Source organism: Podarcis cretensis (genome assembly GCF_951804945.1).
Source record: "Podarcis cretensis genome assembly, chromosome: 7".
Taxonomy (NCBI): domain Eukaryota; kingdom Metazoa; phylum Chordata; class Lepidosauria; order Squamata; family Lacertidae; genus Podarcis; species Podarcis cretensis.
The window spans coordinates 70730984-70746301 of record NC_137176.1 but is presented as its reverse complement, the minus strand read 5'-3'; the positions used below and the strand labels follow the sequence as shown (position 1 = coordinate 70746301).

General features: G+C 43.5%; 1 protein-coding gene across 2 annotated transcripts in view; it reads right to left on the bottom strand.

The window, feature by feature from the left end:
• Positions 1-15318, bottom strand: part of GRHL2 (grainyhead like transcription factor 2) — an 82802-nt gene that overhangs the window by 39441 nt on the left and 28043 nt on the right. For both annotated transcript variants that reach the window (XM_079984828.1, XM_079984827.1), the window contains exons 7-8: positions 14463-14574; positions 12792-12886 (exon numbers count right to left, since the gene is read on the bottom strand). In XM_079984828.1, coding sequence (XP_079840954.1) covers positions 12792-12886; positions 14463-14574 — 207 coding nt within the window. The remainder of the gene's footprint in view (positions 1-12791; positions 12887-14462; positions 14575-15318) is intronic.

The window sequence follows — 15318 nt, the reverse complement described above, 5'->3', positions numbered from 1 at the left end:
CTCTGACTACCAAAGAATACATGCTACATATGCAAGGATACTGTGCATTGGGTCAAAATGCCTGAATCTCAAATACAGGAGCACTAACAAGAGGAAAATTCAAGCAAGAAACTTTCAGATAGCTGCCCTGAGCTTGGAAAAGCAGGATACAAACCAGTTAGATAAATAAATTCAGCTGCAGCAAAATTATATTGATGGAGAAGTGGAGATAGCTGAGTGATGGTAATTGATGACTACAAAAGGCCATCATTTTAGAAGATGGAATATCATCCTCCTGACACCTTAATAGATCAAGTCTCTTTAACAATCAATAATTTTAAACTTATGGCAAGCCCCTACACACAGAGGGGTGGGGGCAAAAGCTGTTGTATCAGTATTAATGCTGTGTTATTTTGCATTATAGGAACTGGGCTAGAATTAAGGAAGACCAGTGACTTTTGCAAGGTTTTATGCCTCGCTACACTGCCTTACTAGCCTCCTTTAGAAACAGTGGGGAGGGAGGGGGCTTTTAACTCGAAAAGGCCATTCACAAGAATGTGACACTGAAGCTATAAAATATGCTTTGAGTGTGCTTTTAGTTTTAATTTAGCTTCATGGCCAAGATGACATCAATGCTCTATCACCTTTCCTTCTGAAAGATGACTGATGCTCAATTATCTAGATTCTCAGGAGCCTTTCAGGGATGTCTCAGAGCATCATTTATTCTCATGCTTCAGAAATCTGCTCTAGGTAGAAGGGCATTTTGATGCCACAGTGACAGATGCTCTGGAATAAGGGAGGCTGGAGGGAAGGTGGCAGAGATTAGAACAACCAAACATCACACTAGTCAGCAGAGAAAGATGTACCTCTGATTGCAAAATACAGCTAGTGAATAATTACGTGCCTTTGATAAAATTCTTTCCCCCTCTATTCCACAGCAAATTGTGCATGTTCTTGGGAACACTTATGATCCGTGGAATAACAACACAGTGGTCATTGGAAATGGCCCACAACGGGCAGAGAGGAGAGAAGCAGTCTATCCAGCAGCCATAGTAGAGAATGCAGACATGTTCTCACCAGAATTTTCCTCTGCAGGAAAATGCATGGACTCCTTCCTACTATATGAGGAAAGAAAACAATATGGGGCACTGAGTGCATATTGGTACAGAAATGGACACCCAGCTGCAATACTTTTGCTATGGCTGTCATCACTGGGTTGGGTCAAGTACAGATTATAATAGAACATAGGCATTAGGAACCTAGGAAGTTGTACTGTACAGTCTGACCAGTGGTCCATCTACTTAATTTTGTCCAGTTAGCATTGTAGCTGCTCTACAGGGTTTGATCCCTACCTAGAGATATCAGAGACTGAACCAAGGGCCATCCTGCTCCACCCCAAACTTCAACTGCTGGGTCCAAAACTCTGGCCTGAAGTAGTCATACATGCTCAGGCTCAAAGAGGAATAGCTGAGGGCTTCTACGTGGAGAAGCATCATTTGAGGGACCACAGGTTCTCCATCCCATGCAGTGGCAGAAGAAGGGGACTCCCAGAGGACTTTCCCCTAAAGGCAAACCTGCTGCAAGTTGCAAGCCTTAAGGTTACACTGCACAGCTTCCGTCTCTTTTCCTTCGAAAGCAGATACTACAAGGCAGCATGGTGACAAGTGTTGGTATCTAATCTGCAGAAGAGAGATAGTCGAAAGATGTATGTGGGTAATTTCGACTCTCAAACGTCAATACCCAAGCTCCATTGCCTCAGGGCTTGGCACTAATTAGAGAGATAAAGATAAAGTTTGCTGGCATTTGAAAAAGGGGGGAAAAACACTGAGAAAACAGAGACAACGTGTACAGATGGGAGAAGAGATAGGTTGGATTTTGGCTCAGGGCACTGCAGATATATGATCACAGGGCGGAGTGGGAGAGAGATCCACATATACTTATCTCTTGTGTGTGAAAATACAGTCAGCTCTATTTAGAATCTAAACTGTATAAAAGTCTTAAGATTTAAATGGCAGGAAAATAGCAATAGGCCTTAGGTTTGCTTAGGCAATCTCCCATCCTCATTTGCAATTCTTAAATATAAAAAGGGCCCTCTTTATCAGTCGAAATGTGGCACTTCCCCAATCTTTGCCATGCATAACGTACTGACAGAAAGGGCAGGTAGAGGCTAGAGTAGCCACACGTTATTTAATAATTGTATTTTTTGTATTTGAGACACTTTAATATACTGGTTTTTATCTGCTCTCCACAGAGGCTGTATGTGACATGAATCAGGGTAATATTAATGAGGATTTAGGGCGATATTACTCGCAGCATAACCATTCAAATGAATGTGCCAAACTTAAGTCATGTTTATTCATCTCAGTGGTTAGAAGACTCAAAACTGATAAAAGGTTTTGCTGAAATTAAAAAAAAGGACTTTATTGTTCAAAACAATAAAAGGCTGAGGGGAGACAACTAAATAGAAGCTGTGGGGGCAGGAAGAGACTCTTTGGTGAATTTGAGACAAAAGGATGTTTCATAGGTGTATAGCGCAGCACAAGTATTTAGTTTACTACATTATCCAGGCAACCACTACAAGTCTCCATGTAGGAGAAAGATACATGTGTAAAATGAGAATTAACATTTGATTTTGCACAATATATACAGTGAAGTCACTGGCTGTACAGCAGGCTTCATAGTGCCTTCCAGATGTTTTGTTTCCAGATGTTAGCTTAGCGAGGAACAACTCACATACCAAAACTGATGTGGAAGCCACTGTCAGAAGTAAAAAAGATAGCTAGGAAATGGTTTTGACAGACTTGCTTTGCTTTCTCATTCAGAAAATCTCAGTGTTCCCACGTTCACTTATTACAAGCTGAAACCTACGAAGTTGGTAACATCAGAAATATGGACAGAAATATTACAACACACATAGAAGAAGAGGAGGAGGAGGAGGAGGAGGAGGAGGAGTTTGGATTTGATATCCCACTTTATCACTACCCTAAGGAGTCTCAAAGTGGCTAACAATCTCCTTTTCCCTTCTTCCCCAACAACTAACACTCTGTGAGGTGAGTGAGGCTGAGAGACTTCAAAGAAGTGCGACTAGCCCAAGGTCACCCAGCAGCTGCATGTAGAGGAGCGGGGACGCGAACCCGGTTCACCAGATTATGAGTCCACTGCTCTTAACCACTACACCACACTGGCTCTCATACTGTTTTGTGTTTGATTTATTACAGTCACAGATGCTGTTCAGAGGACTACATTTCTGACAGCATGCCACGTTTTACAATAAATATAAAAACTCTGAACTGAAAGTGGTTTTTCCCTGCTTTCAGAATTTTTCTAGCCAGAGTGTCTCCTACATCAGTCTTAAAAAATTTTTGTTATAGGCCTTCAGTTATAATGATAATAAAAACACGTTAAACACAACCTTTTTGCTTATTTTCTTAAATCAACAATCAGCTGCTTAAATAATGAAGAAGAAAATACAGAAGGCCTAAATGGTCTGGTGTAATAAATTCCTGAGATAAATTTGAGACTAGGTTTCTAATACCTACGGTTTGGAAACATAGGAACCCACTGTTTACCAAAGGCAACCATTTATCCATCTAACACAGTATTTTATTCTCTGGCTTCCAGTGGCACATCGCTGTCTGCAGGAGCTTGTGTCTCCCAAGCCAAAGCAATAGTCTCCCAGCAGGGGCCACTTATTGGGAGGACATGGGAAACATGGAGGGGGGCTGTGTGAATGTGCTGGTAGGAGCACTTGACTCGCTTCTGAGGTCTAGCTGTGAGGGCCTTCTGGCAGTTCCCTCCCTGCAAGAAGTGAGGTAGTAGGGAACCAGGCAGAGGGCCTTCTTGGTAGTGGCACCTGCCCTGTGGAACGCCTTCCTAACAGATGTCAAGGAAATAAACAACTATCTGACTTTTAGAAGGAAGACATTTGAAGGCAGCCCTGTTTAGGGATGTTTTTAATGTTAGATGTTTTATTGTGCTTTTAATTCTGTTGGGAGCTGCCCATATGGGCGGGGCATAAATTATTATTATTATTATTATTAATAATAATAATAATAATAATAATAATAATAATAATAATAATATTCTGCCGAACCACCCTCCTCCTGCAAGTAGCAATGGTGCCCCTGCCAGCAGGTTGCCACTAAAGGCAAGATGCTCCTATTTCATCTGGGACCTTCATCACACTTCATGAACCTTCATGACCTTCTTCATGCTTTATTTATTCTTTATTATTATTATTACTACAGCTATTAGCCCATAAAATATGTACAAACATAAAAGCACAGAAGCATAAAAAACCAATACATCTAACAACAGAAGGGGAACACCACGATGCAAGGGTGGGTCATTGAGCAGTGACAAATAACAGCTTGGGGCCCGGAAAGATCCAAGGGATGGTTCACAGAAAGGATGGTTCACAGAAAGGAAAACTGGAGGCGAGATCCGTCATGCACTCTCATCATAACTGTCCGATTAGTTTTTGTTGTTGTTGGTTTTTTTTGGTGGGGTTTTTTGGTGGTTTTTGTGTGTGAAATAACCGCATTCAGGAATCTCACCACCTGCAGAGTTACAGAAGGGTCTGTGTCCTGCAAAAGCAGTGCGGCATGTGACTCAACGGGCCTGCCAACCCAGCTTAAAACAGCAAGGAACTGGATAGCCCATCACCTGTTCCAACATTGTTGTTGTTTTAAAGGAGAAGCTGTATCATCTGTATAACAATTATTTATTGTTACAGGTCATCTAATCAGCTCCAAAAGTACAATTTCACAGGACTGCACGGTCAGGCACTCACAAGATGCTTTAAATATATTTTCGCCTAAAAAGAATGACTCTGTTCAGAGTTCAAGCCAGCCATTGCCTCTAAGCAGGGAGTTCCATTTCACACAGACACATGCTTCATTTTCCTGACATTACCAGTTGAAACGATGAGCTGGATTTGTCTTGGTCTTGAATCAACGACTGGGCCATTTCTCAGGTTCTGGACAAGGACTAAAACAGACTAAGATGGATGTTGGGCGGAATTGCTGTGAAACTGAAGTAGCCTCCTCCTCAAACTAGGTTTACAGAAATGTGTTGATGCTGTATATTTCATCTGTGGTAAGCTATCCTACTGGAGTTGTTTTTCAGGATGAGGGGGTGGAAAAGGAGGATTTGGCAGGTCGTGATATTTATTTAACAGTTCTTATCAGGGAATTCTTTGGGTTTGTTTTTTGCAACTTATTTCTTGAAATAAAATTATGATGATGATCAGCTAGCAGGTGGTGCAAAAGGCTTTAACCCTGTAACTTGGAGAACCACTCTCAGGCAGAAAATATAATTCAAAGATAGATGGACAAATAGTCTGATGTGGCAGAAGGCAGCTTCCCATGTTCCTAGCAACTTTTGTATGTTAAAAACAAGCATCCTTTTGTTTGTTTGGGCAAAGAACTGTATATTCAACTCTAGGAAGTTCTATCTTCATGCCATAAAATAAATTAAGAGATCCACTGCTAACATTTTAAATTTTAAACAAAACTATCAACCCATTATATTTTAATCATTTGTTTTTGTTTCTGGTTTTTAGAATCTTGCTGCTAGTCCCAAGCCCTAAACACTGGGCACAGTAGAGCTTTAAATAAACAAAACTCCTTTGTGCAGAGTAAGTGCAGCTTTTATAGTTTCTTTTGACATCCGTTACCTTATAAATTCATGCAAAGTCAACGCCTTTGTTCTAGCTCAATACCAATGTCTCCAGCAAATGTTTACCTTTCCCTTTAAGAAGCTTCCTTTACCCTGCACCACACCCCAGCAACTACATAAAAACTCGGTTTGCTGCAAATGGTAGGTGCACACCTGTTCGGCCATTCGTATACCTTGCAGTTGCTAGATGCATTGCAACCACAGCGTTTTATTTAAAACACCCTGCTTTATGTGCAATTTAAAGAACCCTGCCTCTCAGCCAAATACTACACTAATTTTGGTAGTGGTGCTTATACACCGTTTCTTCTTTTCTAATTTTTAAAGTACTGAATGTTAACGGAAATTATACATTTTTGTACATGTTAACAAGAAAAAATTAAATACACACACATGCATAGCCGCACAAACCAAAGGTTGCAAATTATGAGGTTCTGCAGGTTTGGTAGGGATCTCTACTCATATTAGAAGCTGCTTACCCTTGCAAAACTACAGGGTCAGGAAACGCTTTAGCAGGGTTGATCACACTGTTAGGCAGAATGAGGCAGCTGCATCAGGTGGCAGCTGCTGGAGGGCAGGAAAAAGCAGTGAGGGGTTGGAGGGCAGAACTCTATGTGCCACATTGCCTGTCCTGACCCCCTCTAAGTTAGTCTACTGCCTTGACATGTGGTGGGGCACTGGTGTTGAAATTCAATTCAATGCCTTCGCCCTGCTCCCATTACACCCTCTTCGGGGTCAGCAAAAAGCACAGGTGTGCACAAGCTTTGAATGCACGTAAAATGGTCATTCCCTGTATGTGGAAGTGTGTATGTGTGTGCATGCTCATAAGCTCCATGTTATCCTTTGCCTCAGGCAGCAAAATATATTTGGCCAGACCTGAGCTTAAAATTAAAGAGTTATCAGATGTATGATGGGTTTATACACACATACACAGGTACCAGGCAAAGGGAAGATGCAATTCAGCCCAATGCAATTCTGGGCTGCATCAATAGGAGTATAGCATCTAGATCAAGGGAAGTAATAGTGCCACTGTATTCTGCTCTGGTCAGACCTCACCTGGAGTACTGTGTCCAGTTCTGGGCACCACAGTTCAAGAAGGACACTGACAAACTGGAACATGTCCAGAGGAGGGCAACCAAAATGGTCAAAGGCCTGGAAACGATGCCTTATGAGGAACGGCTAAGGGAGCTGGGCATGTTTAGCCTGGAGAAGAGGAGGTTAAGGGGTGATATGATAGCCATGTTCAAATATATAAAAGGATGTCACATAGAGGAGGGAGAAAGGTTGTTTTCTGCTGCTCCAGAGAAGCGGACACGGAGCAATGGTTCCAAACTACAAGAAAGAAGATTCCACCTAAACATTAGGAAGAACTTCCTGACAGTAAGAGCTGTTCGACAGTGGAATTTGCTGCCAAGGAGTGTGGTGGAGTCTCCTTCTTTGGAGGTCTTTAAGCAGAGGCTTGACAACCATATGTCAGGAGTGCTCTGATGGTGTTTCCTGCTTGGCAGGGGGTTGGACTCGATGGCCCTTGTGATCTCTTCCAACTCTATGATTCTATGATTCTAAGATGTTATTACAAAGCGAAGGCCAAAGGCCCAGCAATGTTAAGGGCACAGGAATTGTGTCACAACTCTCCATTCAAAAGAGCCCATCAGAATAAGAGTTATCGACTGCCAACAAAAGAAGATGAATGGTGCACTAAAGACCAAAATAAGAACATTTCTGTTCCTTCCAAATATTGCCCCTCGCAAGGCTTCTCTGGTGCCACCAGCAAACTAATCTGGTGCCAGGAGGCAGCACAGATGTGCTAATCTTGTGACGTGAGTACGAGTTTTGTGGGTGGAAAGGGAAAGGATGCAGTTCCTCTAAGGCCGTCTTTCCCAATCTGGTGCCTCCAGATGTCTTGGGCTGATGAAAGGTGTAGTGTAATCCAAAACATCTGGAGGCACCAGGATAGGGAAGGCTATTCAAAGGCCAATTCTCTCCCTCCCTATGATTTTTCATGGGTTATACATAATAATAGGGACAAGGTCAACTATGGAAACAAGCTTTTTATCAAGGATGAGGGACACACGCCTAATCTGGTACATGTTGCACTAAAATATTCTAAAGCAGTGCTTCTCAACTTGTGATAGTTCACAGTATGGGTCACGTGGTATAGTGCTTAAAAAGATCCACAGCAATCTAAAGATCTAAACAAGCAACTCTGCCCACATGGAAGTAGCTTCCCAATGGTATGGATGAGTCCCAGTTGGTTGGATTTTGTATTTACTCATTATCTTTATATAACATTTTTCCTCCAAAGAGCTCAAGGTGTCATACTAGGTCCTCCCCTCCCTATTTTATACAGAGTAACCCTACAACAGGCATCCCCAAACCTGGTCCTCCAGCTGTTTTGGGACTACAGTTCCCATCATCCCTAACCACTGGTCCTGTTAGCTAGGGATGATGGGAGTTGTAGTTCCAAAACAGCTGGTGGGCCGAGTTTGGGGATGCCTGCCCTACGAGGTAGGTTCAGCTGAGAGGCACTCCCTGGCTCAAGACTACCCCGTGAGCTTCACAGGTGAGTGGGAATTTGAACCTGGGTCTTCCCAGTGCTGGCCCAAGACTCTTAACAACCACAACACAGAAAAGTCCATGACCTGTGTTATCAGTCTGGCTCCTGTGGATGACACATTCGCACATGCCTCAGCACTCTTGAGACTGCACTATATAGGCTTCCATGTTGCTAGGGGTGTCACTGAGCACAGTGAATATGATGGTATCACTATGAAGATCCCTTCTCCTTCAAAAGTCGCTAGGATAAAATATATTCCGCTTTAAGAAAGTGTTTTTTTCCCACATTCAACTCCAGGCGGTGCTCTGGTACACTGACCCTTGAATCTTAATTTCCGTAAGAGAGGCCTTTGTATGGGTGAAATTCATTTTAATCTCAAAATTGTGGGAAAAGAGGGAAATGGCCCTGGAACAATGGAACCAGTTTAAAAAACTATCCTTAAAGGAGGCTATAATTAAAGCTTCCAGCTCTCTGGAGTGAGGTAATTGTGGAGTGGGGTGGGGGTGGGGAGCCTCCTCCACAGGAGGGAATCTTATCTGCAAATGACTAGGTGAGCGAGAATGAGTTAATGCCCAGATATGGAAACAGCTCACCAGATGATCTTTCAAGCATTATGCCTCACATGAAGCTATGGGAGGTAGGAATAGTATTGCAGTGTGAAGGGTGAGGAACACAAATCAGTGGGCGTTTCCTCCCCCCCCCCCAAGACCTGCAACCCCGAATTATTATTATTACAAGCTAATTCTTGTCAAAATACTTGGGTTATCAGTGCACACCTGTAGTCAGAGATAGTTGATACCTATGAAAGTAATGTTCACGAATCGCCGTAAGAAGATGCTACAGCAGAAATGGCAGGCACCTCGACTGCCACAACTGCTGGTGTCAGGGTGACCAAAGGGTAGGAATGTCAGAAGCTGTCTCATAGGGTCCATCTAGCTCAGGATCGCCAACACTGACTTGTCAGCAGCTCCCTCCGATTTCAGATTTTCTCCAGCCCTACCTGGAGAAGCCAAGGAGGAGGAGGAGTTTGGATTTGATATCCCGCTTTATCACTACCCGAAAGAGTCTCAAAGCGGCCAACATTCTCCTTTCCCTTCCCCCCCCCATAACAAACACTCTGTGAGGTAAGTGGGGCTGAGAGACTTCACAGAAGTGTGACTAGCCCAAGGTCACCCAGCAGCTGCATGTGGAGGAGCGGGGACGCGAACCCAGTTCACCAGATTACGAGTCCACCGCTCTTAACCACTACACCACACCGAGACCTTTCGACTGCTAAGCAGATGCTCCTCCATACATTAGCCGCAAAATAGCCTGAGCACTTAAGTAAAACACATTTTAAATGCCCCAACAATTGCTCAAAAATAAAGAGACGCTCTATGCTGCTAACGAGGGAGAAAAGTGATGAAGGAAACAGGACTGGTGTTAGGCCATGTGTTAAAATGAGGTACCTCCTTCCCTCAAGCCTGGCAACATCCACTGAGTTCTCCATCAACCCAGTCCCATGGCTACAACATCCATTTGTTTCTTGCTGTGCATCCCTACTCTGCTCCCTTCCTATGCTTGTCACCTGAGGAGATTCAGGTGAACAGCTGAACATCATGACACAGGTGGAGCCATCCAGCAGAGGCTGTGTGGCTGTACTTGCCCAGCTCTGCCATGTGGGAACAGCTCTGCTTGCCACCCCCCTTGCTTGCAAAACATGTCAAAGAATACTAGGAGGAACAAATCTCTAGTCGCATCCCTTGGCAATGAGTGTTCAGTGCACTTACATCAACTGCCACCTATGCTCTTCCATCTGAATTTACCTTTAGCAAGCTCTGCCTATTTGCTGCAGTAGGTCGACAATGCCCAGCCTCACATCAATTCCCAAACCAATAGGGCCTCCTGGCAGGTGCTACAGGGCTTGTACTAGGACATGGGTAGGCAAACTAAGGCCCAGGGGCCGGATCCGGCCCAATCGCCTTTTAAATCTGGCCCGTGATTGCTCCTGGAATCAGCGTGTTTTTACATGAGTAGAATGTGTGCTTTTATTTAAAATGCATCTCTGGGTTATTTGTGGGGCATAGGAATTCATTCATATATTATTTTTTTTCAAAACATGGTCCGGCCCACCACAAGGTCTGAGGGACAGTGGACTGGCCCCTTGCTGAAAAAGTTTGCTGACCCCTGTACTAGGACCTTGGCAGATCATGCACTGGTTCCCTGCTGGTTAGAGGGCAGAACTACAGGTAGTTCCTGCTGAAACTTTCAGATAGCACTCCATAATCCTCTTCACTTGTGATGTTAGGTGATGATAGTGGAACAATCAGGTGCCTCCATGGGAAAGGCATTCCAAAGGTGGGATGCCACCAATGGAAGCACTCTCTTCTCCCACCTTTGGCTCCCTCATGTCAGAGGGAGAGGCCACCCAGAGGACCTTAGTAATGACCTTAGCAATGACCTTAGTAATGGGCAGGCTAATGTGGCCTAGGTGATCCTGGGGGACTCAGGTCCCAAATCATATAGAGCATTACTGGCAGGCACTATTACCTTTATTTGTGCTCTAAAAATGGACAAGGAACCGGTGAGACTGTTGAAACACTGGAAATATATCTCCCACCCACCCACCCATTGCCTGGTTTGTTAGCAGCCTAGCTTGTTTTTGGACTACCGTAACTGGGTGGTGCTGTGGTCTAAACCGCAGAGCCTAAGGCTTACTGATCAGAAGGTTGGCGGTTCGAATCCCCACGATGGGATGAGCTCCTGTTGCTCAGTCCCAGCTCCTGCCCACCTAGCAGTTCGAAAGCACGTCAAAGCGCAAGTAGATAAATAGGTACTGCTCCGGCGGGAAGGCAAGCGGCGTTTCCATGCGCTGCTCTGGTTTGCCAGAAGCAGCTTTGTCATGCCGGCCACATGACCCGGAAGCTGTCTGCGGACAAACGCCGTCTCTCTCGGCCTATAGAGCGAGATGAGCGCCGCAACCCCAGAGTTGTCCACGACTGGACCTAATGGTCAGGGGTACCTTTACCTTTAACTGTTTTTGGACTAGCTTGTTTTTGGACTAACCCAGCCTAGCAGGGCTTCTGGTTAGTCTTCAAAGGCAGCCCCACAGACAGTGCTTCATAGTAGCCTGAACTCTGCTGGAAAGGACTGTGGGACAGTTAAGAGTAAAATCCCACCTGTGTTTCTCAAACCAGGATAATACTTCATTTTCAATCAATACAAAACCGTAATAGCAATTGCTATTTTTGTTTTGTGAGTTGCAATAGGTTACTGAGGTTCCCGCAGGATATTTGCTTCATACCATGGAGACCAGGGTCAGGCCGACCTGGGCTGCAACTTAATAGCGCTGATTGAAGTAAAAGGCATTTCAACAGCAGGCTTGCAATTTCTGGTTAACACTATTAGCCAGCATTTATCTGCAGGTAGGAATGATCTGAACTGCAACCCTGCAGACAAACACTGACAACGCCGAGGCAGGCCGAGGATGCTATGAAGCTAGTTATCCGGGGGAGGAAATGCACAGAGTAATGATGTCAAGTTGTGTGTTATGTCAGGCTTAGATGCTTCAGTAAGAGTAGAGCATCCCTGTTTCTTGTAATGTTTCCTTTTGCTTTACAGAAGGATGGAAGGAGGCAAGTTATGCACACATGCTAAGGGCTATTTTGTTTGTCTGTTCGTTTTGTAGGAAGTGGGTAATAGTTTAATTTATTATTATTATTATTATTTGGTGCAATGGACCTAACGGTCAGGGGTCCCTTTACCTTTATCTTTTATGCCCAGCACTTTTAAAAGTTCCCTCCTATGTTATTAACATCTTTTCAATAAAATGCTAACATTCTTCTGCAGGCAAACGACTCACGCACAATGGGGGATTTGTCTCACTAAGCACAGCAGGATGTACTCTTTCATCAGCAAACATGAATAGCCCAAAATCACTCAGGCTATCAATGAAAGCTTTTCTGAACTCTTCTGCAAATGGACTTCCTTCGCTCAGTATTAAGACAGTCCTTCTGCTCCTTGTGTCAAAGAGAACATTTCAGCAGCCCTTCAAAGTAACATTTTATAATATAGTTCCCAAGTCAGAAATCCCTCAAATTTCAGTAAAATATCAAAACCAGATATTTCTAAGCTTTAAATCAAGCATGACTACAAATCCTATTTTCTGAGCAGCCCTAATAAGTACAAGTAAAAGGTAAAGGTAAAGGGACTCCTGACCATTAGGTCCAGTTGTGGCCGACTCTGGGGTTGCGGCACTCATCTCGCTTTATTGGCCAAGGGAGCCGGCGTACAGCTTCCGGGTTATGTGGCCAGCATGACTAAGCCACTTCTGGCGAACCAGAGCAGCGCACGGAAACGCCGTTTACCTTCCTGCCGGAGCGGTACCTATTTATCTACTTGCACTTTGACGTGCTTTCAAACTGCTAGGTTGGCCAGAAGCAGGGACAGAGCAACGGGAGCTCACCCCGTCACGGGGATTCGAACCACCGATCTTCTGATCGGCAAGTCCTAGGCTCTGTGGTTTAACCCACAGCGCCACCCGCGTCCCTAATAAGAACAAGTACATTTCAATTAAGTTTGCTGGGGGATGATGCCTTACCTTTGCTTCTTCATTTACATCCCAAGTAAAAGATATGGCATTATAAGCGATTTCTTCTATATTCCCGATTGTGTTAAAACTCTCCTTGTAGTCAGCTGCAAAAAAGAGCAGATCACAGATCATTTTGTAAAATTTAGATTTTTGTGTTTTTACTCAGGCATGTTTTCACATTCCACATCACATGAGTTTCACTTATGGTGACTACAATATGTTACAATATCTATACGTATGTGTCACTTGGTTGATCATAATCCAGGTGTAACTTCTGTTTAATTCCTTTTGTTTTACTGAAGATGCCTTGATGATGCCTCACAGAACATTTCCCCATGATTCCCTGGGAAGGGGGAATAACAATTAACACGATTGAATCGCCTTAGAAATAAGGCCAATTGTGGTCACTGGGAATTGCCAACTAAGAGTGTGCAAGATTGCAGCCAAAAACAGTTTACAGCTGTGGTATAGATAAGCCCCGAGTCCTCAAGTGCCTTATCCTTATCTCATTTTGCACACCCAAAATTCATGCATAAATATCATAGGCAATATTGTATGCAAAAGCACAAAAGACCCACTTAATAGCTCTTGGGTGGAAGCATCTTGCATGACATTAAATAGGAAAATTATATCCAGGACAACATATATAGTTAGGCTGTGCTGCTCTGGCTCACACAGGGCAGCAAGATCTGTTCAGTTTAGGTCACTCCAACTGAGAGTTAAAACGTGACAAAAGGTTTAAGAGAAAGGCTGATTACAACTGATACAAATATAGCCTAGGGGAAAGGGAGGGTACAGTATGACAGTATCTTTTAAATATGTTAAGATTGCCATAAATAAGGGGGGAAGCCATGACTAGTGCCAAAAGCTAGGCAAGCTGAATAGCCATGGGGCATCTCTGCTCTGAAAAGCAAAAATGGGTACAATTCTGCTCAAATGGTGAGGGAGAGGTCATGGAGAGGAAAGAGAATGGGAGAGAGAAAATGGCTGATGGCCCAATGCCCCGGTTACTCCCAAATTCTGAGCCTATTTCGGGGGGGAGGAAATAATAATAATAATAATAATAATAATAATAATAATAATAATAATGGAGATGGGCTGATAGTTCATTGCCCTGAAGCCAGAACAAGAGATAAAAACCAATGTGGGAGTAAGATATAACATGAGCCAAATAATAGGAAAAGCTTCTGAGAAATGCAAGCCTACTGAATCACTGGTTTTCCGTTGACGAGGCAGGACTTACAAGTGAGTTACAACATGACCTAAAGCAGGTCATAATGGCAATGGTACTAGCATTATCTTTTGTTTACATTTCTAAAAAGAAGGAGAATGGAGAGGAAAATGAGAAACAAGAGGCAACAAGAAAAGAGAAAATGTACATGTAAGCTTGACAAAAGTCAAGTAGGTTCTATGATGTAAGTCAGCAATAAAGTTAGAAATGAATTCAGTACAGCACTGCTAAATGCAACAACTGGACCAGGGCAGTCCAATACCAAACTTGCACTCAGTGACCAGACTGGAGTGATCCAACAGCAAACTGATGGGTCACTAACTGGCTATCCCTGCTCTACAACGAAAACAGCTTTCTGGTGCCTGCACTTATTCCCCTACCGGAAACCTCCAATGTTACAAAAAGGCACCAGTGAGCATGGATGCTCACAGGACTGCTTTCTCACTCACCAATGTCAAGGACCCTTTGCTTTGCTGTGTGCTGCCGAGAATGCCAGTATTTCCAATGCTTCAGCTGTTCGTCGCGGTTTTTATCCTCACTGAACACAACCATGATCACACTCTGGAAAGACAACAGAAAAACCTTAAGATGGTTGATGGGGTTGACCAAGCATGAATACTAAGCCAGATAAATCCTTAAACACTTTTTGTCTTGCCATTTGTACCTGCCTGGAGTACATTTTGCTCCTATTTTTCTGATAGGGAAATAAATATATAGCTGGACTCTCGTATCCACAGATGTGCCAGGGAGGGACTTGCAAGTCTTAATGAAACCACATTCAACTGTCATGGCATTTGTGACATTGGCAAGCACAGAGATCTCCCATAGGCTGCCTCCTGTATTCACTTATTTTAAAACATTATACATCTCTTTTCAAAACAAGTTTCAAAGAGGCATACCGGGGGCGGGGGGGGGGGTGACCCACCAATTCCATCAAAACTGACATTTTAAAAAAAGAACAGAAAATAAAATTATTATTAGTATTATTATTTATTTATACCCCGCCCATCTGACTGGGTTTCCCCAGCCACTCTGGGCGGCTTCCAACAAAACACTAAAATACAATAACCTATTAAACATTAAAAGCTTCCCTAAACAGGATCTCAGCTATTGAAGGCTTCTTGAAAAGGTCTTACAGCCCAACTAGACATGTTGTGTGTCACCCTTGAATACAATCACCCATGACTTATTTCTAGAAATAAATATATCAGTGGGGTAGGTTGAATTCAGCTTGGGAGTTCAGGCGCTGGGTGAGGAGAGGTTAATTCCCTCCTCCACACTGTTTTCCCAGTGAAAAAAGCCCTA